This window comes from Microchirus variegatus (genome assembly GCF_963457635.1).
Source record: "Microchirus variegatus genome assembly, chromosome: 11".
Lineage (NCBI taxonomy): Eukaryota > Metazoa > Chordata > Actinopteri > Pleuronectiformes > Soleidae > Microchirus > Microchirus variegatus.
The window spans coordinates 19028028-19052519 of NC_139812.1; the positions used below are offsets into that span (position 1 = coordinate 19028028).

At 37.2% G+C, this 24492-nt stretch overlaps 2 protein-coding genes across 2 annotated transcripts; one reads left to right on the forward strand and one right to left on the reverse strand.

Annotated features, from left to right (window-relative positions):
- The first annotated feature begins 2522 nt into the window (after positions 1-2522).
- znf511 (zinc finger protein 511) lies at positions 2523-6970 on the forward strand. The gene is made up of 6 exons (XM_083897280.1): positions 2523-2661; positions 2739-2815; positions 5045-5246; positions 5540-5664; positions 5985-6242; positions 6684-6970. Exons 1-6 carry the CDS (start codon positions 2572-2574, stop codon positions 6754-6756), a joined length of 825 nt encoding a protein of 274 aa, XP_083753406.1. The 5' UTR covers positions 2523-2571; the 3' UTR covers positions 6757-6970.
- Positions 6971-7829: 859 nt separating this feature from the next.
- Positions 7830-9427, reverse strand: msx3 (muscle segment homeobox 3; the record flags this gene model as incomplete). Its single annotated transcript, XM_083897871.1, has 2 exons — positions 7830-8236; positions 9070-9427. The coding sequence occupies 2 exons, from the start codon at positions 9425-9427 to the stop codon at positions 7830-7832; spliced, it is 765 nt and encodes a 254-aa protein (XP_083753997.1).
- Between the last annotated feature and the right edge of the window lie 15065 nt (positions 9428-24492).

The following is a 24492-nucleotide window of genomic DNA, read 5'->3' on the forward strand; positions in this document are numbered from 1 at the left end:
AACTAGAAAAAGACAAAACTATATGGAAGCAAAACCCCAGCATACCTCAAACTATACTGAGCTGGACTTTTTAAGCTTCCCTGGACAAATGGTGTTGTAATGGATGTTTTGGGGGGTCCAGGCAAACAGGAGCTGGGAGCCCCCCCCCCCCCCCCATCTTGAACGTCTTTTGTTTTTTTATTAAAATACATACCAAGGCAAACAACAACCAAGCGTGTGCAATATACAGCAAAAACAAAATAGCTGAAGATGAAACACATAAAGGCTCAGGAAGGAAAGGGGGCGTTTGGGGTTCCCCCGATTCCCTAATCTTTATTGTACATATACAAAAAATACAAGATCTCTCAGGAGCACAAAAATGCAGGACAACAACCAACCTGAGGGACACACAACACAACAAAACAAAACAAAACAAAACAAAAATAGCCGAAGATTAAAAACTTAGAAACACAACTTCTGAGGTGATCTTACTATCTGAGGCAACGATGTAAAAAAAAAAAAAAAAAAATCCAGATTAAGCGGAAATGTCAAAGAAGGGATTACAGTTTCTCAATTTACAACAGTGTAAAAATATTCTTCCAACATTATCATTTTCTTCATCACATCAGACACATTTAGATCAACCCCAAAAAAGAGAGAAAATGTACCTGTTCAGTTCCGTTGCTATACCGTCGACTCATTTCTTTTAAGCTAAAACTATTAAACGTAACTATCACTTCTGCTAAATGTGACTAAATAAAACACAGTCCCCTCAATGTGCTGCTTCTCAAAATTGAGTCTCGTGCAAAAAAGAAAAAAGTGTTGCCCCCTTACATTTAAAGATGCCACTCTCAGTGCAATACAGTACACCAAAGATAACAACAACACAGCTGCCTCATTAGCATTATCTTGTTGTATTTTTTTGAAACATGTTGTCTCTTTCTGCCTTAGTTCTCTCGCTCCGCTGTCACGACCGTCCTCTTCCTCCTCCTCCTCTTCCTCCTCCCCATCACCACCAAGTCTTTCCATCAATTCACCAACCAGGGTCGCCATCAGTGTCTGGACTTTGGTTTGGTTTTCCTTGTTTACGTCCCTGAAGCAGATGCCCTGAGCTTTGATATCTCCCTCATTGTGTTTCAACGTAAAAAAGGATGAAAAAAACAACAACGTATAAATAAAACAGTGAATAAATTCTGATTTCTGGGGACCTTTTTCTACCCATAATTGCCTGGGAGAGAAAAAAACAGTTTTGACTGTGGCGATTCCCTTTTATTATTATACAACTTCACATTCTATCACTCATCTTTCATACCCACTCACACGCTGGCGGCACAGCCGTCAGGAGCAACGTGGGGTTAAGTGTCTTGCTCAAGGACACATCAGCTTGTAGACTAGCAGAGCCAGGAATCGAACCCACAACCTTCAAGTTGAAAGACGACTAGCTCTCCCACTGAGCCACCCATTAAAAGTTAATGGGAAAAAAAGCAGTACAGGTGACCCCAAACTTTTGAACGGTAGTGTACCAGCTACTGAAATACACACATCCGTCCAGATGTGGCACAGTCAGACAACGTCTAGCTGTATGGTAACATATTTAGTTTGAGCGTGAATTTATCTAGAGAGGATAGAGTGCATATGACTAACCTGGCAGTTTTTACAGCACACTCCGTTGGCACAGACTGCTCCAGGCCTAAATTTGCAGGTTGTGGCATTGCAGCAGGGATTTTTACATTCCTAAGAGACGGACGGACGGAGGGGAGCAGAATATTGTGGTTCACTTTCATATTTGTGTGATTGTAGTAGTGTGAACTGCAACATACAAAGTTCAGGCTAGTGCCACAGTCACAATCCTCTCCGGCCTCCACATAGGCGTTTCCACACACTGGGCCTCCGAAGATGCGATTAAGGGATGAGTCCAGCAGACAGGCCGTGTTATATACACGCAAGATAAAACTCATGTCTTCCAAACTGCAGTTGCTGAACTCATCTGTATACCACTTCCTGAAGAAAGAGAAGAAACAACAAAAAAGAGAGAAGGTATGAGAAATATTAGCTTCACCTCAGGGTCATGAATAGAAAAATGACATGTAGTTGAGAAACTCAGCGCACCGTTCAGCACTCTTTGACATGATACAGTCATTTTTAATTTTTGGATCCATTATCGTACCACACCGGCAGTAATCCGTGTCATGGCTCATGCCCAAGTTATGACCTATCTCATGGGTAACAGTAGAAGACACGTTTGCGATGTGTTCAGTGTCCTGTGAATAGTTGAAACAGCATGTTAGGAAAAGCAACACAATATACTTTTGATACTTAAGTGAAATAAAAGGTTGTATACTTTTACTCCAAAGTAAGTTTCTGGTAAGATACTTGTACTTTTACTCAAGTATCCCCTTTAGGTAAGACTGTTCGCAGTGCTCTCCCTGTAAACTGATTGACTATAATGTGTAATTCATATTCCAGAACACAAGGTGGCAGTAATGCGCTGGTTTGGAGAAGAAGAAGAAGGAAAAAGAAGACGTCTGCGTCATCATTCTGCGTCCATAGAAAACTCCATAGCACAACAACAGTCGAGTGGTGAAAAAAAGCATGATATCTTTAACAGGAGAACAGACGGAAGTTCCGTTCAACTTCACCCCGCAGCTCTTTCATCTGCACAAGGACCACGAGCTGTTCGAGGTAACCTAGCAACAACGCATTTAACGTCGTTGACCCACTGTTGTCGCCTGTTCACCCACACATGACTGTTTACACAGGATGGAGACGTCCACAGACACATGTATCTGCAAGACCTGTACTGTGTCTCAGAGGCAGAGGACAAGGCAACACCCAGGTACTTAAATACAGTACAAATGTATTTCTATGGCCCATGTAAAACAAACCGAGGTGACCTATATATATGTATATATATATATATACATATATATATATATGTATATATATATATGTATATATATATATATGTATATATATATATGTATATATATATATATATATATATATATATATATATATATATATATATATGTATATATATATATGTATATATATATATATATGTATATATATATGTATATATATATGTATATATATATATATATATATATATATATGTATATATATATGTATATATATATATGTATATATATATATGTATATATATATGTATATATATATATGTATATATATATATATATATATATATATATATATATATGTATATATATATATGTATATATATATATGTATATATATGTATATATGTATATGTATATATGTATATGTATATATATATATATATATATATATATATATGTATATATATATATATATATATATATATATATGTATATATATATATATATATATATATATATATATATATATATATATATATATATATATATATATGTATATATGTATATATATATATGTGTATATATGTATATATATATATGTATATATATATATATATATATATGTATATATATATATATATATATATGTATATATATATATATATATATATATATGTATATATATATATATGGGTGCATCAAATTTCCACGGGAAATTTTAATTCCAAAATATCAATTTGGCTGCCATTGCATTTTGTTCCAATGAACATAAAAATGACTTTTGCAAAGTTTTGAGGAATTCCATTGAGATTTAGGGGTGCCACCTAACACATGAACTGTTGTGATATTTTCGAAAAAGTGAGTGTTTTTAGTCTAATTGCCAAAAGGTTGACCTGGAAATGTTGAGTACAGTGAACTTTTGTACAGTATCGTGTTCTATAGGGTTATCAAAGTAAAAGTTGTTTGTTTGGCCTTTGGGCAACTTCTCTCTTCATTTGTCCTGAATATATTATAATATAATATTTGTCCAGAAAGGTCCGATTTTGGCAAGACAAAATGTTGTCGCCTACAGAGAGAGTAATGTGAAAATCAAACAAATAATTTACTTCAAATACAAAAATATGTTGCATAACATCAGTGAATTAAGTAGTGGTGCTGTGAGATCCATACTTAATATCTTCTATGACTTCCATGAGCTTGAAGGACTGAATCCATGCGGTTCGACAATGATTCATATAATTTATTGTCATCAGGAATAGCAAAGAAAGCAGTCTTACATGCCTCCCAGATTTCGGCAAGATTCGTTGGTTTTGTTCTTCCATGCTTCTACCCCAGACATGCTCGATGATGTTCATGTCTGGTGACTGGGCTGGCCAGTCCTGGAGCACCTTGATCTTCTTCGCCTTGAGGCATTTTGATGTAGAGGTGGAAGTATGCGTTGGAGCACCATCCTGGATCCTGCTGCAAAATTTGACCCCTTTTATGGTTGGGAGTGTAAGAGGTAGCTAATACTTCTTGATAATTAGGCTATTGATATTGCCCTCACCCTGCAAATCTCTCACACACCACCATACTGGATGTAACTGCCAACTCTTGTAAATGGTAAGGGAATATCAAGGAGAAAAGTGTTTTTTTTAGTTGAGAAAAGTAGGCAGTTTGGAGCAAGTTTAATGTATTTTGTTCCACAATTTAAGAGCCACCACCACAGCAAAGGCTGTACTGTACACTTCCCAGGTCCCTGGTGTTTTCATCTCGAACTGGGCAACACAAGAAAGAGATGTTTCTGCAGACCTCAGTGATCGTGACGGTGAATGTGGATGTAAAAGAAGGAGCTAGACTGTTCATTCAAGTAAAAAGCCGAATTTTAAAATCAACAGATTGGGAGCCAGTGCAGAGAGGCCAACACAGGAGTGATATGCTCTCACGTGTGCGTTCCAGTTAGCAGAAGTGCAGCAGCAGCAGCAGCAGCGTTCTGGACTAACTGCAAGCGAGAGAGGGCATTGCAATAATCCAGTATAGTGGAAATGGACATCGCAACTAGGACATCGCATAGACCGTGTGGGCACAAAAACATGTACCAATATGCTTATATTTAGCTGCAGAAAAAGCATAATTGTAAAATAATAATAAATAATGTCTGTGTTGTAGAGCTGCTCGTCAACTTCTGACACCTTTTCTTTTTTTTTTTTATCTCTTCTTCTCAGCATATCGCAGTTTGCCTGTCACATCTCCGGCTGCAGCGCCGTCTTCAGTGTGCTGGAGGAGTACGAGCACCATTACAACTCCTTGCACAGACACGTTTGCTGCTCCTGCCGTCGCTCTCTGCCAAGTGCTCGGCTCCTCGACGTTCACATTCAGGAGTGGCACGACTCTCTCTTCACTATCCTTGCCCAGACACAAGACATGGTAGGCCAATTTGTTTTGCACTCACCCAGTGACCAGCGCAAGGCATGTATGGCTGGTGCTGATGTAGTGAAAACATTTTCAGAATTTCAAAATAAAAGTGTTTGTGTTGATATGGAATGATAAAAAGTTTACAATATCAACATATTTATGACGCAAAATGAATCTAATCATTTTAATAACATGATGTTAGGTCACAGGCTGCATGTAAGTTTGGAAATATATGAGAATAAAATCTTGATACCTTTTTCTGTGCCCTTCCTTCCTTCCTTGTTTCCTTCCTTCACACTGTGTAGTACCAGTGTTTGGTCGAGGGCTGTGGTCAGAAGTTCAGGACTAGTAAACACAGGAAAGACCACCTGATCATGATGCACAAGTATCCCCCAGACTTCAGATTTGACAAAACCAAAAAGGACAAACGGTAAGACCACGTCTTGCATGTTTTGTCCAATAGATGGCAGCAAAACACCAGTGCAAATATTCCTCTGCAGCTGTCTCTCAAAGAGAGTCTTTATTTTTTTTATGGTGAACAGGATTTATGCCTCTCAGTTTAATCTTCTGACTTATTTTTTGCGTTGACATAGTGTGCGATTTCCTGCTGCTTTATTACATCCAACAAGTAACTTTTCATCAACCTCTCAGCTCCAATACAATTTTTAACTTTGTATGTCAGAGCAGAGAAAAGCGGCACAAATTTCACTCCTTTACTTCTAATTTTCGATGTCGTTCCTTGGTTCGTAGAACCCACGAGACAAAGAAAGCGCAGCAGAAACAGACAGCCATGGAGGTGGTAGATGATGCGTGCGGGTCTGAGGGAGCATGCGATGGGCTGTCTGACCAGCAGGAGCTCGGAGAATCCATGGAGACGCATGTGTCCGGGGAAGAAGCTGCTCAGAACTATGCTGCTGCTGCTGCTGCCGGGGACGACGTGGGTCTTTCTGCTGCACTTCGCTGCAGCGAGCATGCAAACAGTGAGACGCCAAAACAGTACTCCTACAGGTTAGTTTTAAAAAGAAATCCTGGCCTTCAAACTAGGGCCAGTTTTAGAGATGATATTGTGTAGTTATGCCTGGGTTAAGCAAATGTTTTATATGTATGTGTATATACTCATTTACACACTCTCTTGGAAAAACTGGAATTCCAGTATTGTGCTGTTTCAGACTGGAACAATCTACAGAACACCCTCAAACTACAAGATCATTTTAAATTAATACTGAAGGATTTTAGAATCTAAATATTTGGTCCTCTTAGGTTTCCGTCATTAGACTCTCTTATAATGTCTAATGTTATTGTAAATTTGGTTGAGTTGTCAGGATGCCCTTGTGAAAGGGTATCCTGGTAAGATCCTGGTAAAATCCTGGCAAAATAAAGCTTAAATCAATACATTTAATGTGAGTTAATTTGGGTTGCAAACCAACAGCTGTGTTCTTCTTCTGTCAGAGTCCCTGCGACTGTGTGCTTTGGTCACGGATCTGTCCGAGGCTTCAGAGGACGACGGGGAAGGAGAAAATGAAACGCCACAACGTCACCTCCATCGTCTCGTTTAAATATGTATGAATACCCTTGTTTTGCAACTGAATGCATTTACTGTCATCTGTGTCTTCTAACTTAAATTAAAATAACTTTTGCATAATAATAATAATAATATGATGTTTAATAAGGTTCTCGGAAATAAATTTTAACCCGTGGGTTATGAAAATGCCGGAACACATCACCAAGGAAGATTTTTGTGAGGAAAAACACAAGCGGAATGACTGAAGTTTACATAAAAAGATTTTTAATATTGTACAAAACACCTTTTGTCCCATCACATATAAAATATGCTGTAACTTTAGAGTCTTTTCAGTCGAGTTTACTACTTATTGCAGGTAGCAATAATAGCTTTTGTGACTTTTTGTAATCTTGGACATTTAAGAGCTCTTCAAACACCTGTGCAAAAAGTTATTTTGAGGTAATAAAAAAAAAAAAGGAAAAAAATACAAATGACCAGGATTATTTTTTTTTACTTCATTTGTATCTTTATGGATATATTAAATTATGTTTGAGCTAATTGAACTGTGGATATTTTACAAACTATTTGAAAAGGCCCATGAAATGTAAAAAAAAAACCAAAACACACATTTTGAAAAACTGCGTCATCAAATTCACTGTGACTGAAATATTTGAACAGAAAATAAATGGTTAATTTAAAAACAAAAATTTGAAGAAAAGTGTATTTTAACTAATCAAGCTGTAGAAAAGAACGAATAATTTACCACAAGGAAAAACTTAAATACTTGACAGAAGATTAAGGAGAAGGCGTGTGCGTGTGTGTGTGTGTGTGTGTGTGTGTGTGTGTGTGTGTGTGTGTGTGTGTGTGTGTGTGTGTGTTCCTCGAACTTTTTAAAAGTGAAGCCAGTTTCTTCTGATTACAATTTTGTATGAAAAATATTCTTCTTGTGCTATGAAAGTTTCCTCTATCAGAAAATAGTTGTGCAGTGTTTGTCTTTTTTTTCTTCTTTTTTTTTAAAAGTGAAAGCGTTAAAAAAAATACGAAAAAAGTTGTTGTTTTTTCCCCCAAACGCTGCATTTCAATGTCACTGTGCGTTAAGACAAATAGTACATCCCATATGGTCCACGGAAAAGTCCCGGGACAGGCACCGCAGGCCGCGGTGCGCTCAGGGCCGCGTACAGGGACGGTGCGCCCATGGGTGCGTTCAGGGGGAAAGGGAAGGCGAAGGCCGGCAGCAGCGGCTTGGCGGCCAGCTTGAGTTTCTCCAGCTCGGCCTCCTGCAGTCTTTTGGCCTTGGCCCTGCGGTTCTGAAACCAGATCTTGACTTGTGTCTCTGTGAGGCTCAGGGAGTTGGAGAACTCCGCTCTCTCCGCGATGGAGAGATACTGTTTCTGACGGAACTTCCTCTCCAGGGACAGGAGCTGCGAGGTTGTGAAGGGAGTCCTGGGTTTCCTGTTGTTCTTGTGTTTGCGGAGATTGCAAGCGGCCGGACTGGGGAGTCCTGCGAGTGAAAGAAGACGCGTCAAATCATAGTAAACCAAGCCTTATTATAATAATACATACATAATAGATTCTTATTCTGACAAAAAAGCCACTATTTATTGAGAAATGACATTAAGGAATAGTGTTGTGTTTTTTGTTTGTTTGTTTGTTTGTTTTTAAGTAGCCAACCAAGGCCACTCAATGTCTCCACTATTTCAATTCACTCAATCACCATCCAACAGTATAACCTCTCTGTAACGGCAGGGTTTGATATATAGTGGCACAGCCTTCTTCACTTTACTGTTCACTTTACGCTCATGAAGAACAGAACTATACACCTGCTGCTTCCAGAGAGTTACTTTTATACATTTCAGGCTAAAAACACGAAGTAGGACATAAAAATATGAAATAATGAACTGTAACTTAAACATTTAAACCATCAACTGAATGAACACTGCATGTCATTTCTTGTAAATGAACTACAAATAAGACCCCAGTTGAAAATGCCACCTAAATTCGTCCTTAACTTTTATATATTAATAAGAACAATAAAAAAATGGCGGAAGTAATGATGGTTTCTACACTGTTTTTTTATGTTTAGTAATTACAAATAATACATTGTTGAACATCAGATGAGATTGTGGTCCTTGTCTGACTAAAAAATTAAGGCATGAGTTGTTCATTATTATTTAAATAAATCTAAAATATTCTCACTTGTTTTGGTGCCTATAACTTGATTTTTAATTTAGTTAAATTTTGTCGTGAATGTGTATTATATTTAAATACACAAAAGACACATACTTGGCCAATTAACTTTTGAGAAGCTGCAAACAAGAATCATCCGACACTCACTTGTAGGGGACGCGTATGAACCCTGACACCAGGGCCTCTTCTCCATGTCGCCGGGGTCCACCGCCTCTGCTTTAGACCGGTAAAGTTCCCTCGGTGACGCACAGTCGGAGTCCTCGTCCACAGCCCGGACGCAGCCTGACCCACACCCGGGGGAGTGGAGCCTTCTGGCGGACGGTCTGTCTGAAATGAGGGAGTCCACGCCGAAGGACAGATCCAGACTGTTGCTTTTACATCTTCTCGCAGGTGACAGGTCCACGCTCGCGGCTCCCTCCTCTGCTGATGGAGATGAAGTCTCCCCGGGCGCGGTGGAGGGCGGTGATCCCTGCGCAGGATTCATTACGCACGACTGAGGTGCCATACACCCACTTTCCCCGCAGCGCTCCCCCGGTGCTGGGTGAAGACTTTTCCGTGTCGTCGACTCGGAGGAATCTGTGACCGTCCGAGGAGGAAGGAGGAGGAGGATCATCCGAGGATGTGCATCTGCGTGGTGAACTTCAGGTCTGCTGCGCGCTCGTGCCGCTCCTGTCCGTGAAGTGCCGCAAGTTCGCCTTTCATCTTGCCGCCTGCCTATCGAGCTGCCCTGTGCCCACGTGACGCGACCTGAGCAGTTTGTGATTGGTCGTGACCCTCGGTGCTCCCTGGATCATCTGATCAGGAGCGGAGCTCTGGATTCCCGAGGCAGAGTTTGTTGTGTGCACCCTTAAAGGTTCATTTTGTGACATTTTATTGACAGAAATTGAATATACTTCTTACACTTAGCCTTAGAATAAGACTTTATGCACTGAAGGAAGGGGTCTTGTTTTATACAACCCGTGGTTGCTCGGCAGCTGAGACTCTACTGATTGCAATGATTGATAATCGGCGGTAGGTGGCGCCACATGCCGAAACATAATTTCAAAACATAAACATGATTTGCAGTCTGCAAAACATTATTTTTAATGCAAATATTTTGGCTGTACTGTTGTTGTTGGTGAGTTCAGTTTGTTATATGAACATTATTCCTGAATCTCTGTGACATATTAGGAGGATTTTATGGCCTGTTGCTTTAGATTTATTACATACTGCTCCTTTAAGTGCAAAATTCACTTATCTGTACTTTACTCTGTTAGTTATATTTCGAGAAACTTTTACTTTTACTCCAATCCATTTCCTGTATCTTTGTTGAATAAAATCAGAATAAGAAAAGTCTGTATTCACACATCTTTCATACGCTGCCACATGGGGTTAAGTGTCTTGCTCAAGGACACATATAGACTAGCAGAGCCAGGATTTGAACCCACAACCTCGCCCTATACCACTCCTCACTTTTTAAAAAATTCTTAAGTACATTTTATGTCAGAAAATTACTTGTCATATGTCAAATGTCACATATTTTAAGACTTTTACTTAAGTCATTTTCTAAAAAGTGACTTCTACCAAAGTCAGTTCCTGGTAAGATACTTGTACTTTTACTCAAGTATCCCTTTGCGGTACTTTAAACAGGACTGCTTTTTGTTTACAGTGAGCTGAAAGGACAAACCAGAGTGTGTGTTTTGCATTTTGAAGCAGAAACTTATGATACAAACAAAAAGGTTTGACTTCCTTTCTCGTGTGTGAAAGCTTCTGTATTTTGAGCCCTGCATTTGTTGCAATGTGTATTCTCACCATTAGATGTCACTAATTCTTACCAGACCTTTAAAAGTTTCAATGTTTTGCGTTGGTATGATATGGCCCATTATTAAATTACCTGACATAATATGATATTTAATAGCCTAGATAAACGCACTGTTACCTTCTCAAAACTCTTTGAAAAACCGTAACTATAATAAAAATCACTGTTTTTACATTGATCGCCTGGCATTTGTTGAAATTCTTTCCATCATACAGTGATGTGATGGCTTTTGTTTTATGTTTAACCGCATTCCATTACTTTTTTTTTTGTACTTTACACAACAAAGTTATTATTTTGGATGCATCCCATTACTTTTTTGGGGGGGAGGTGGATTTTGACTTTATTTTGTACATTGGCCATGCTAATTTAAAGTGTACTTACAGCCCTCAGCACTGTTTTGATTCACTCCGACTGCTCTCATCCAGCCTTGTTCTAATGCAGCAGCAACAGGCAGCTGCTTTCTTTTCAGCCCGAAAAAAAACATGTTCTGCCCTTGAGAGTTCAAAAACAGAGATGAGCGGAGACTAAATATTGAACTAATATTCATCAGGCAGAGATAAACACAGAGTCCAGTACCCTTGTTGTTTCATGGATGCAGATGTAAATAAGCAACTGTTTCTCATTACCGTTAAAAGGCAACAATGCTGCATGTCAGTGTTTGTAATTTACACGTTACCAAGAGGAAGATTGTATTCGTGTTGTGAAAGTTTGTGCTGTTGTGTGAAGCTGTGCCGGAGAAAACGTCGACAGTATTTTATTGCTGTTTCATTAAATCTCCCGTGTGTAGCTTCTGTTGCTCGCCTTAGGAATTCTGAGTAATTACTGCAGCTCTGCTGGCGCCTCTAAATGTTGTATGCCAGGGCGATCTCTCACCACCCACACCTCTCTGCCAGCCAGTTGCAATAATCATTGTGTCCTGTCAAACCTGCTGAACATCCAGACTCTTTCAGAGGGAAGAATTCTCATCTGAAACTTTTTTTTTTTATCGTGGGTGCTTTCTCGCATTGCCTCGGTCAGTTGTTGCCCTAAAATGAGTCGCTTCCTTTCACTTACTTTGACATTGCGTTGTCGTAGCGAGGCGCCCTAATAAAGATTTCTATCGACCCATTTGTCTTAAATGTAACTGACGTTTATTTATATTCAGAGGTCACGCAGCATAAGGCGGCACTTTTTTGTACTTGTAAGAGTTATCATATCTATCATGTGGCCTCTAATCAAATTGTCTACGGCTGATATTGGTTCTTTTTGACCCTGTTGTGCAAGAGAGACAGTAAGAAGCCCTAAGTATTGTCGCAGAGGCCCTTTGAAGAGGCCCTTCCACATTGGCTTTGCTTTGCAGCGCTTCATATCAAGTCAAATCACCGTCAGTGAAACCCAATATGCAAGTTTTCTCCTCCCGTATGGGAACTATTGCTGGGCTTGTCTGGCTGTCTGTAGGACAATTGGTTAAATAAAGTTAACCGTTTCTCTCCCCGAGGTACATTACTGCTTTGATCCTGCTGCGCCTGGCGCCTGTCTGCCCTCGCTCCCTCCCCCCTCCCCTCCCCTCGCTGTGACAGTGATAGATTGCCGGGTAACTATACAAGCTCACAATGACTGTAATTTAGTGTCCAACAACATTACATTCTCCTTTACTCACTCTCTATTACCACTCTCACTCCCCTACTGTTTGAATAGGAATGGAGGGCTGTCAGTTATGTTTTGTTTCTCCTCCATTGTTTTTTAATGAATGAGTAAATCAAATATTTTCTGCCGTGTCAGACAAATCAACAACTAGATAAAGCACTCCGGGATGGCAGAAACCTCTGCTAAGGCCTGTTTTTCGTAGTCAGTACATCCATCTATAAAGAAATTGCGTCTGTGTGTGTCTGTCTGTCTGTCTCTATGTGACAGGCATATCTCGCTGACCGTTAGACAGATTGCCCTAAGACTTTGGATATGGTTTGAGCATGGAACCGATGGTGTGCATCCTTGAACAAAGATCCATTGAAAATATTTTTTAGGAATAATTAAAATAACATATTGGGAATAATTTTAATGAATTTTTGAAATTCAGGAAATTATCCATTTGCCCTGATGCACTTTGACAGTGAGCTGACTTTCTTCAAAAAAACAAAAAGTATCTCGGAATGACTTGAAATTTACCATCATAATAGTCGGCATCGCCCTGAACAAGGATCTGTTGAAAATATTTGCAAACCTCTTAAGGAATAATTTTTATGAATTTTTGAAATTCAGGACATTATCCATTTGCCCTGATGCACTTTGACAGTGAGCTGACTTTCTTCAAAAGAACAAAAAGTATCTCGGAATGACTTGAAATTTACCATCATAATAGTCGGCATCGCCCTGAACAAGGATCCATTGAAAATATTTGCAAACCTCTTAAGGAATAATTTTAATGAATTTTTGAAATTCAGGAAATTATCCATTTGCCCTGATGCACTTTGACAGTGAGCTGACTTTCTTCAAAAAAACAAAAAGTATCTCGGAATGACTTGAAATTTACCATCATAATAGTCGGCATCGCCCTGAACAAGGATCTGTTGAAAATATTTGCAAACCTCTTAAGGAATAATTTTTATGAATTTTTGAAATTCAGGAAACTATCCATTTGCCCTGATGCACTTTGACAGTGAGCTGACTTTCTTCAAAAGAACAAAAAGTATCTCGGAATAACTTGAAATTTACCATCATAATAGTCGGCATCGCCCTGAACAAGGATCCGTTGAAAATATTTGCAAACCTCTTAAGGAATAATTTTTATGAATTTTTGAAATTCAGGAAACTATCCATTTGCCCTGATGCACTTTGACAGTGAGCTGACTTTCTTCAAAAAAACAAAAAGTATCTCGGAATGACTTGAAATTTACCATCATAATAGTCGGCATCGCCCTGAACAAGGATCCATTGAAAATATTTGCAAACCTCCTAAGGAATAATTTTTATGAATTTTTGAAATACAGGAAATGATCCATTTGCCCTGATGCACTTTGACAGTGAGCTGACTTTCTTCAAAAAAACAAAAAGTATCTCAGAATGACTTGAAATTTACCATCATAATAGTCGGCATCGCCCTGAACAAGGATCAGTTGAAAATATTTGCAAACCTCTTAAGGAATAATTTTTATGCATTTTTGAAATTCAGGAAACTATCCATTTGCCCTGATGCACTTTGACAGTGAGCTGACTTTCTTCAAAAAAACAAAAAGTATCTCGGAATGACTTGAAATTTACCATCATAATAGTCGGCATCGCCCTGAACAAGGATCCGTTGAAAATATTTGCAAACCTCTTAAGGAATAATTTTTATGAGTTTTTGAAATACAGGAAATACTGATGCACTTTGACAGTGAGCTGACTTTCTTCAAAAAAACAAAAAGTATCTCGGAATGACTTGAAATTTACCATCATAATAGTCGGCATCGCCCTGAACAAGGATCCGTTGAAAATATTTGCAAACCTCTTAAGGAATAATTTTTATGAATTTTTGAAATTCAGGAAATTATCCATTTGCCCTGATGCACTTTGACAGTGAGCTGACTTTCTTCAAAAAAACAAAAAGTATCTCGGAATGACTTGAAATTTACCATCATAATAGTCGTCAGCGCCCTGAACAAGGATCAGTTGAAAATATTTGCAAACCTTTTAAGGAATAATTTTAATGAATTTTTGAAATTCAGGAAATTATCCATTTGCCCTGATGCACTTTGACAGTGAGCTGACTTTCTTCAAAAAAACAAAAAGTATCTCGGAATGACTTGAAATTTACCATCATAATAGTCGGCATCGCCCTGAACAAGGATCTGTTGAAAATATTTGCAAACCTCTTAAGGAATAATTTTTATGAATTTTTGAAATTCAGGAAACTATCCATTTGCCCTGATGCACTTTGACAGTGAGCTGACTTTCTTCAAAAAAAAAAAAGTATCTCGGAATGACTTGAAATTTACCATCATAATAGTCGGCAGCTCCCTGAACAAGGATTCGTTGAAAATATTTGCAAACCTCTTAAGGAATAATTTTAATGACTTTTTGAAATTCAGGAAATTATCCATTTGCCCTGATGCACTTTGACAGTGAGCTGACTTTCTTCAAAAAAACAAAAAGTATCTCGGAATGACTTGAAATTTACCATCATAATAGTCGGCATCGCCCTGAACAAGGATCTGTTGAAAATATTTGCAAACCTCTTAAGGAATAATTTTTATGAATTTTTGAAATACAGGAAATGATCCATTTGCCCTGATGCACTTTGACAGTGAGCTGACTTTCTTCAAAAAAAAAAAAAAGTATCTCGGAATAACTTGAAATTTACCATCATAATAGTCGTCAGCGCCCTGAACAAGGATCAGTTGAAAATATTTGCAAACCTCTTAAGGAATAATTTTTATGAATTTTTGAAATTCAGGAAACTATCCATTTGCCCTGATGCACTTTGACAGTGAGCTGACTTTCTTCAAAAGAACAAAAAGTATCTCGGAATAACTTGAAATTTACCATCATAATAGTCGGCATCGCCCTGAACAAGGATCCGTTGAAAATATTTGCAAACCTCTTAAGGAATAATTTTTATGAATTTTTGAAATTCAGGAAACTATCCATTTGCCCTGATGCACTTTGACAGTGAGCTGACTTTCTTCAAAAAAACAAAAAGTATCTCGGAATGACTTGAAATTTACCATCATAATAGTCGGCATAGCCCTGAGCAAGGATCGGTTGAAAATATTTGCAAACCTCTTAAGGAATAATTTTTATGAATTTTTGAAATTCAGGAAATTATCCATTTGCCCTGATGCACTTTGACAGTGAGCTGACTTTCTTCAAAAAAAAAAAAAAGTATCTCGGAATGACTTGAAATTTACCATCATAATAGTCGGCATCGCCCTGAACAAGGATTCGTTGAAAATATTTGCAAACCTCTTAAGGAATAATTTTAATGAATTTTTGAAATTCAGGAAATTATCCATTTGCCCTGATGCACTTTGACAGTGAGCTGACTTTCTTCAAAAAAACAAAAAGTATCTCGGAATGACTTGAAATTTACCATCATAATAGTCGGCATAGCCCTGAACAAGGATCGGTTGAAAATATTTGCAAACCTCTTAAGGAATCATTTTTATGAATTTTTGAAATTCAGGAAATGATCCATTTGCCCTGATGCACTTTGACAGTGAGCTGACTTTCTTCAAAAAAACAAAAAGTATCTCGGAATGACTTGAAATTTACCATCATAATAGTCGGCATCGCCCTGAACAAGGATCCGTTGAAAATATTTGCAAACCTCCTAAGGAATAATTTTTATGCATTTTTGAAATTCAGGAAACTATCCATTTGCCCTGATGCACTTTGACAGTGAGCTGACTTTCTTCAAAAAAACAAAAAGTATCTCGGAATGACTTGAAATTTACCATCATAATAGTCGGCATCGCCCTGAACAAGGATCCGTTGAAAATATTTGCAAACCTCTTAAGGAATAATTTTTATGAGTTTTTGAAATACAGGAAATACTGATGCACTTTGACAGTGAGCTGACTTTCTTCAAAAAAACAAAAAGTATCTCGGAATGACTTGAAATTTACCATCATAATAGTCGGCATCGCCCTAAACAAGGATCCGTTGAAAATATTTGCAAACCTCTTAAGGAATAATTTTTATGAATTTGTGAAATTCAGGAAATGATCCATTTGCCCTGATGCACTTTGACAGTGAGCTGACTTTCTTCAAAAAAACAAAAAGTATCTCGGAATGACTTGAAATTTACCATCATAATAGTCGGCATCGCCCTGAACAAGGATCCGTTGAAAATATTTGCAAACCTCTTAAGGAATAATTTTTATGAATTTTTGAAATTCAGGAAACTATCCATTTGCCCTGATGCACTTTGACAGTGAGCTGACTTTCTTCAAAAAAAAAAAAAAGTATCTCGGAATGACTTGAAATTTACCATCATAATAGTCGGCAGCGCCCTGAACAAGGATTCGTTGAAAATATTTGCAAACCTCTTAAGGAATAATTTTAAGGAATTTTTGAAATTCAGGAAATTATCCATTTGCCCTGATGCACTTTGACAGTGAGCTGACTTTCTTCAAAAAAACAAAAAGTATCTCGGAATGACTTGAAATTTACCATCATAATAGTCAGCATCGCCCTGAACAAGGATCTGTTGAAAATATTTGCAAACCTCTTAAGGAATAATTTTTATGAATTTTTGAAATTCAGGAAATTATCCATTTGCCCTGATGCACTTTGACAGTGAGCTGACTTTCTTCTAAAAAAAAAAAAAGTATCTCGGAATAACTTGAAATTTACCATCATAATAGTCGTCAGCGCCCTGAACAAGGATCAGTTGAAAATATTTGCAAACCTCTTAAGGAATCATTTTTATGAATTTTTGAAATACAGCAAATGATCCATTTGCCCTGATGCACTTTGACAGTGAGCTGACTTTCTTCAAAAAAACAAAAAGTATCTCGGAATGACTTGAAATTTACCATCATAATAGTCGGCAGCGCCCTGAACAAGGATTCGTTGAAAATATTTGCAAACCTCTTAAGGAATAATTTTAATGAATTTTTGAAATTCAGGAAATTATCCATTTGCCCTGATGCACTTTGACAGTGAGCTGACTTTCTTCAAAAAAACAAAAAGTATCTCGGAATGACTTGAAATTTACCATCATAATAGTCGGCATAGCCCTGAACAAGGATCGGTTGAAAATATTTGCAAACCTCTTAAGGAATCATTTTTATGAATTTTTGAAATTCAGGAAATGATCCATTTGCCCTGATGCACTTTGACAGTGAGCTGACTTTCTTCAAAAAAACAAAAAGTATCTCGGAATGACTTGAAATTTACCATCATAATAGTCGGCATCGCCCTGAACAAGGATCCGTTGAAAATATTTGCAAACCTCCTAAGGAATATTTTTTATGCATTTTTGAAATTCAGGAAACTATCCATTTGCCCTGATGCACTTTGACAGTGAGCTGACTTTCTTCAAAAAAACAAAAAGTATCTCGGAATGACTTGAAATTTACCATCATAATAGTCGGCATCGCCCTGAACAAGGATCCGTTGAAAATATTTGCAAACCTCTTAAGGAATAATTTTTATGAGTTTTTGAAATACAGGAAATACTGATGCACTTTGACAGTGAGCTGACTTTCTTCAAAAAAACAAAAAGTATCTCGGAATGACTTGAAATTTACCATCATAATAGTCGGCATCGCCCTAAACAAGGATCCGTTGAAAATATTTGCAAACCTCTTAAGGAATAATTTTTATGAATTTGTGAAATTCAGGAAATGATCCATTTGCCCTGATGCACTTTGACAGTGAGCTGACTTTCTTCAAAAAAACAAAAAGTATCTCGGAATGACTTGAAATTTACCATCATAATAGTCGGCATCGCCCTGAACAAGGATCCGTTGAAAATATTTGCAAACCTCTTAAGGAATAATTTTTATGAATTTTTGAAATTCAGGAAACTATCCATTTGCCCTGATGCACTTTGACAGTGAGCTGACTTTCTTCAAAAAAAAAAAAAAGTATCTCGGAATGACTTGAAATTTACCATCATAATAGTCGGCAGCGCCCTGAACAAGGATTCGTTGAAAATATTTGCAAACCTCTTAAGGAATAATTTTAAGGAATTTTTGAAATTCAGGAAATTATCCATTTGCCCTGATGCACTTTGACAGTGAGCTGACTTTCTTCAAAAAAACAAAAAGTATCTCGGAATGACTTGAAATTTACCATCATAATAGTCAGCATCGCCCTGAACAAGGATCTGTTGAAAATATTTGCAAACCTCTTAAGGAATAATTTTTATGAATTTTTGAAATACAGGAAATTATCCATTTGCCCTGATGCACTTTGACAGTGAGCTGACTTTCTTCTAAAAAAAAAAAAGTATCTCGGAATAACTTGAAATTTACCATCATAATAGTCGTCAGCGCCCTGAACAAGGATCAGTTGAAAATATTTGCAAACCTCTTAAGGAATCATTTTTATGAATTTTTGAAATACAGCAAATGATCCATTTGCCCTGATGCACTTTGACAGTGAGCTGACTTTCTTCAAAAAAACAAAAAGTATCTCGGAATGACTTGAAATTTACCATCATAATAGTCGGCAGCGCCCTGAACAAGGATTCGTTGAAAATATTTGCAAACCTCTTAAGGAATAATTTTAATGAATTTTTGAAATTCAGGAAATTATCCATTTGCCCTGATGCACTTTGACAGTGAGCTGACTTTCTTCAAAAAAACAAAAAGTATCTCGGAATGACTTGAAATTTACCATCATAATAGTCGGCATCGCCCTGAACAAGGATCTGTTGAAAATATTTGCAAACCTCTTAAGGAATAATTTTTATGAATTTTTGAAATTCAGGAAACTATCCATTTGCCCTGATGCACTTTGACAGTGAGCTGACTTTCTTCAAAAAAACAAAAAGTATCTCGGAATGACTTGAAATTTACCATCATAATAGTCGGCATCGCCCTGAACAAGGATCCGTTGAAAATATTTGCAAACCTCTTAAGGAATAATTTTTATGAATTTTTTAAATTCAGGAAACTATCCATTTGCCCTGATGCACTTTGACAGTGAGCTGACTTTCTTCAAAAAAAACAAAAAGTATCTCGGAATGACTTGAAATTTACCATCATAATAGTCGGCAGCGCCCTGAACAAGGATTCGTTGAAAATATTTGCAAACCTCTTAAGGAATAATTTTAATGAATTTTTGAAATTCAGGAAATTATCCATTTGCCCTGATGCACTTTGACAGTGAGCTGACTTTCTTCAAAAAAACTAAAAGTATCTCGGAATGACTTGAAATTTACCATCATAATAGTCGGCATCGCCCTGAACAAGGATCTGTTGAAAATATTTGCAAACCTCTTAAGGAATAATTTTTATGAATTTTTGAAATTCAGGAAACTATCCATTTGCCCTGATGCACTTTGACAGTGAGCTGACTTTCTTCAAAAAAACAAAAAGTATCTCGGAATGACTTGAAATTTACCATCATAATAGTCGTCAGCGCCCTGAACAAGGATCAGTTGAAAATATTTGCAAACCTCTTAAGGAATAATTTTTATGAATTTTTGAAATACAGGAAATGATCCATTTGCCCTGATGCACTTTGACAGTGAGCTGACTTTCTTCAAAAGAACAAAAAGTATCTCGGAATGACTTGAAATTTACCATCATAATAGTCGGCATCGCCCTGAACAAGGATCCGTTGAAAATGTTTGCAAACCTCTTAAGGAATAATTTTAATGAATTTTTGAAATTCAGGAAATTATCCATTTGCCCTGATGCACTTTGACAGTGAGCTGACTTTCTTCAAAAAAACAAAAAGTATCTCGGAATGACTTGAAATTTACCATCATAATAGTCGGCATAGCCCTGAACAAGGATCGGTTGAAAATATTTGCAAACCTCTTAAGGAATCATTTTTATTAATTTTTGAAATTCAGGAAACTATCCATTTGCCCTGATGCACTTTGACAGTGAGCTGACTTTCTTCAAAAAAACAAAAAGTATCTCGGAATGACTTGAAATTTACCATCATAATAGTCGGCATCGCCCTGAACAAGGATCCGTTGAAAATATTTGCAAACCTCTTAAGGAATAATTTTAATGAATTTTTGAAATTCAGGAAATTATCCATTTGCCCTGATGCACTTTGACAGTGAGCTGACTTTCTTCAAAAAAACAAAAAGTATCTCGGAATGACTTGAAATTTACCATCATAATAGTCGGCATAGCCCTGAACAAGGATCGGTTGAAAATATTTGCAAACCTCTTAAGGAATCATTTTTATGAATTTTTGAAATTCAGGAAATTATCCATTTGCCCTGATGCACTTTGACAGTGAGCTGACTTTCTTCACAAAAAAAAAAAAGTATCTCGGAATGACTTGAAATTTACCATCATAATAGTCGGCAGCTCCCTGAACAAGGATTCGTTGAAAATATTTGCAAACCTCTTAAGGAATAATTTTAATGACTTTTTGAAATTCAGGAAATTATCCATTTGCCCTGATGCACTTTGACAGTGAGCTGACTTTCTTCAAAAAAACAAAAAGTATCTCGGAATGACTTGAAATTTACCATCATAATAGTCGGCATCGCCCTGAACAAGGATCTGTTGAAAATATTTGCAAACCTCTTAAGGAATAATTTTTATGAATTTTTGAAATACAGGAAATGATCCATTTGCCCTGATGCACTTTGACAGTGAGCTGACTTTCTTCAAAAAAAAAAAAAGTATCTCGGAATAACTTGAAATTTACCATCATAATAGTCGTCAGCGCCCTGAACAAGGATCAGTTGAAAATATTTGCAAACCTCTTAAGGAATAATTTTTATGAATTTTTGAAATTCAGGAAATTATCCATTTGCCCTGATGCACTTTGACAGTGAGCCGACTTTCTTCAAAAAAACAAAAAGTATCTCGGAATGACTTGAAATTTACCATCATAATAGTCGGCATAGCCCTGAACAAGGATCGGTTGAAAATATTTGTAAACCTCTTAAGGAATAATTTGTATGAATTTTTGAAATTCAGGAAATTATCCATTTGCCCTGATGCACTTTGACAGTGAGCTGACTTTCTTCAAAAAAACAAAAAGTATCTCGGAATGACTTCAAATTTACCATCATAATAGTTGGCATCGCCCTGAACAAAGATCCATTCAAAAAACTACAATAAGATATGGGGACCTTAATAGGTCAGATTGCTCTATTATACTTTATACTCTTATTACTTTTCCTTTTTGTCTTTTGTGCCTTTATTGTTTAAGTCATTTACTACACTCAATATCAAATGTTTCAGATAATGTTCAAGATTTAAAATCCAAATTGAGCTGATATAAAAAAAGAAGTGAGGTTGGTAGAATCCTGAATCATATTCATAACCATTACCTTTTCGGCAAACATAATTAAAGCAGTATTTTATGTTAAAATCTGAAAATCTATATTGTAGGTCGCCGAAGGTAAACACACTTTAGAAAACACTTAAACTTATTATAGGTTAAGTCATTTTCTGTCCTCAACGATACACACATTTTAAATAACTTTGCAGTTAGCATGGGAGAATAATAGTTGAACGACATTTCTCAGTAGTGCGATGGTGACATGACTATTTCCAGAATCACATAAGTAAAAATAACTCACTGCTTCCAAAAAAACATTTTCTGTAATCCTTAAGTACATTGACATTTACAGCCACCGTAATACAGTATAAACTGTGTGTTATTACATTCACTTTTGGATAAACATGTATGAATGAAGAGGACATTTAACGTGAAACCCAAAATGTGAACCTGTCGATGACACCACAGAAGTTTGTAAATCTTAAACATTGCTTGCCAATGTGTAGAATTGTTTAAGGAGGTAATTGTGGTTTCCAAAAGAGTTTTTTCTCCTCCTTCAAACAAACATGTTTAGGCAAGCTTCATATACTGTATTTATCCCCCCCCCCCCCCTTTCATGAGAGTTGGCAAGGCTTAATCCAGCTCCCCTAAGCAAATTTCGTCAAAGGGAGGCTGGAGTCATGTGGGATAAACATTTATGAAACGCACAGCAGGGAACGTTGTGGTGAAAGTGTATTGCGACTTTAAAAGAGACGAGAGGCCAGCCCGCTGGAGCAGAACAAGAGTATTATCCTACGTCTGAGAGGACCTGCCAACGTTGATATGTCAAGATATCGACTGATGTGAGGTCACAGACTTTCCTTTCCTCTGCTGACATTTACAACAAACCACAGTCTATGTAAATCATCTTCATATTTACAGGCAGGATGACATGTTGACTGACAAACACACACATATGTGTCTTATTTACGATCTGCGTTTATTTCACAAAGTGAGCAGTCACATTTGTTAATAGTGTAATTTAGAGTCACAAGCATTATTGCCCCAGAGTTCTTCTTTCTACTTTAATGTCATCCTGACATCCTGACATTTAAATAGCACTATTATTATGTTTTTCTTCTCATTCTCAGAGTAATTTCTATGTAAATCTTGGATTTTGTGCCCACAACTGTCAATTCAGAGTCGCTCGGATATGTTTATCTGGTCATTCGTGGACATTTCAAGAGTCAAACAAGGATAACTGATCAGGAATATGGTTTTCTGTCAAACCAACTTGTTTACGTTACATATCATATGTAAAGTGGAATGGTATGAGTGTATTTTAAAGGATTTTTTCAACCCCAACATTAGCAAATCACCCGTTAATCATATGAATCCCCCTTACTCACTGTGGCTTTCTACCATCCTGTCCTGACTGCAGAAAAAGAAAGAAATCTAACATAAAATGCGTATCATTTGTCACATATATATATATATATATATATATATATATATATATACAGTTACATTATCAGTTCAACCTGAATTTCAACTTTAGCTGGCAAAAGCCATAGAAAATAAAAATAATCGCACCACCAACAATAATGATAATATAAAAATCATGTTTGTTTGATTGACTGGATAAACGCCGAAATAATTGATACTAACAACTTTGGAAATTATGGAGTCAAGCACACACGTTCCCTGAGATCCAGCTCAGTTTCACTCAGTCGTGCCAATCATGCCTGAGAGGGTGGAAGGCCCCAGGTATTCCCCAGTAATGACTCTCCTTATCTGATCGAAGCTTAAAGGGAACTGCAACAACACGTTAGCCATAATTAGCTGTTTCATCTTTTCCACCTTCAGCACTTTGTGTTACGTGAGCTGCTGCTCTCTCTTTACCCGCTGAAGGTCAGGGCTTAACTGTTTACCTTAACTCAGGGTGGACCGCTGGCTTAGATATCACGGTGAGACAGCGTCTCTAACTGTGTCACGTGGAGTTTTACAGGACACTACATCAGCCACTGTAATTCATTCAAATTTCAATTTATTTGTGTAGCGCCAAATCACAACATACATAATCTTAAGGCACTGTACATAGTCAGGCAAAAACCCTTTATGATATTACAGAGAAAAGAGAAAACCCAACAGTTCACTAGGCATCAGTGGAGAAAAAACTCCACTGAAGATGTGCAGCCATGTGCCTCGACGGGTTGGGGTGAAAGTAAAAATGGGGGACAAGTTATGACAAGTAATTTAATACTTTATAAGTCAATGTCATTTTTACAAGCAGCAGCAGAGATTGTTCATGAAGAATTATACTCATATCAACTTTAATTATAGCATAATAATAATAATAATGTCTGAAACCAACGTATTTTGGTTAGGAGGGCACTTTCTGACAATTTGAAAAACTTACTGTGTTTGACAGTAACAATATTAAAGGTGCATTATGTAATAAATATAATGTCACAGAGACTCAGGAATAATGTTCATATAACAAACTGAACTCACCAACAACAACAGTACAGACAAAATATTTGCATTAAAAAAAATATTTTGCAGACTGCAAATCATGTTTATGTTTTGAAATCATGTTTCGGCATGTGGCGCCACCTACTGCCGTCTACCAATCATTGTAGTCAGTAGAGTCTCAGCTGCCGAGCAACCCACGGGTTGCCTATTATGTCAGAAAAACGAAACCTAAAAGACCTTTGAATTTGAATGTAGTAACCGTTTTTGGCCACATACTTACGTATGGCACCTTTAATGCCACCCAGGAAAGGCAATATATAGCGTTATGGATGCAAAAAATACCAGGGGAAAAACTCTCTTTTTTAAGAATTAGTGACATCTTCTGGTGAAACTGCTGATTCATTGTTGTCCTGAGTTTGTGTTGAAAG

Coding starts and splice junctions, on each gene's coding strand:
- znf511 (XM_083897280.1), top strand. CDS start 2,572: ATGATATCTTTAACAGGAGAACAGACGGAAGTTCCGTTCAACTTCACC. Junction 2,662..2,738: donor AGGACCACGAGCTGTTCGAG/GTAACCTAGCAA, acceptor CTGTTTACACAG/GATGGAGACGTCCACAGACA. Junction 6,243..6,683: donor CCAAAACAGTACTCCTACAG/GTTAGTTTTAAA, acceptor TTCTTCTGTCAG/AGTCCCTGCGACTGTGTGCT.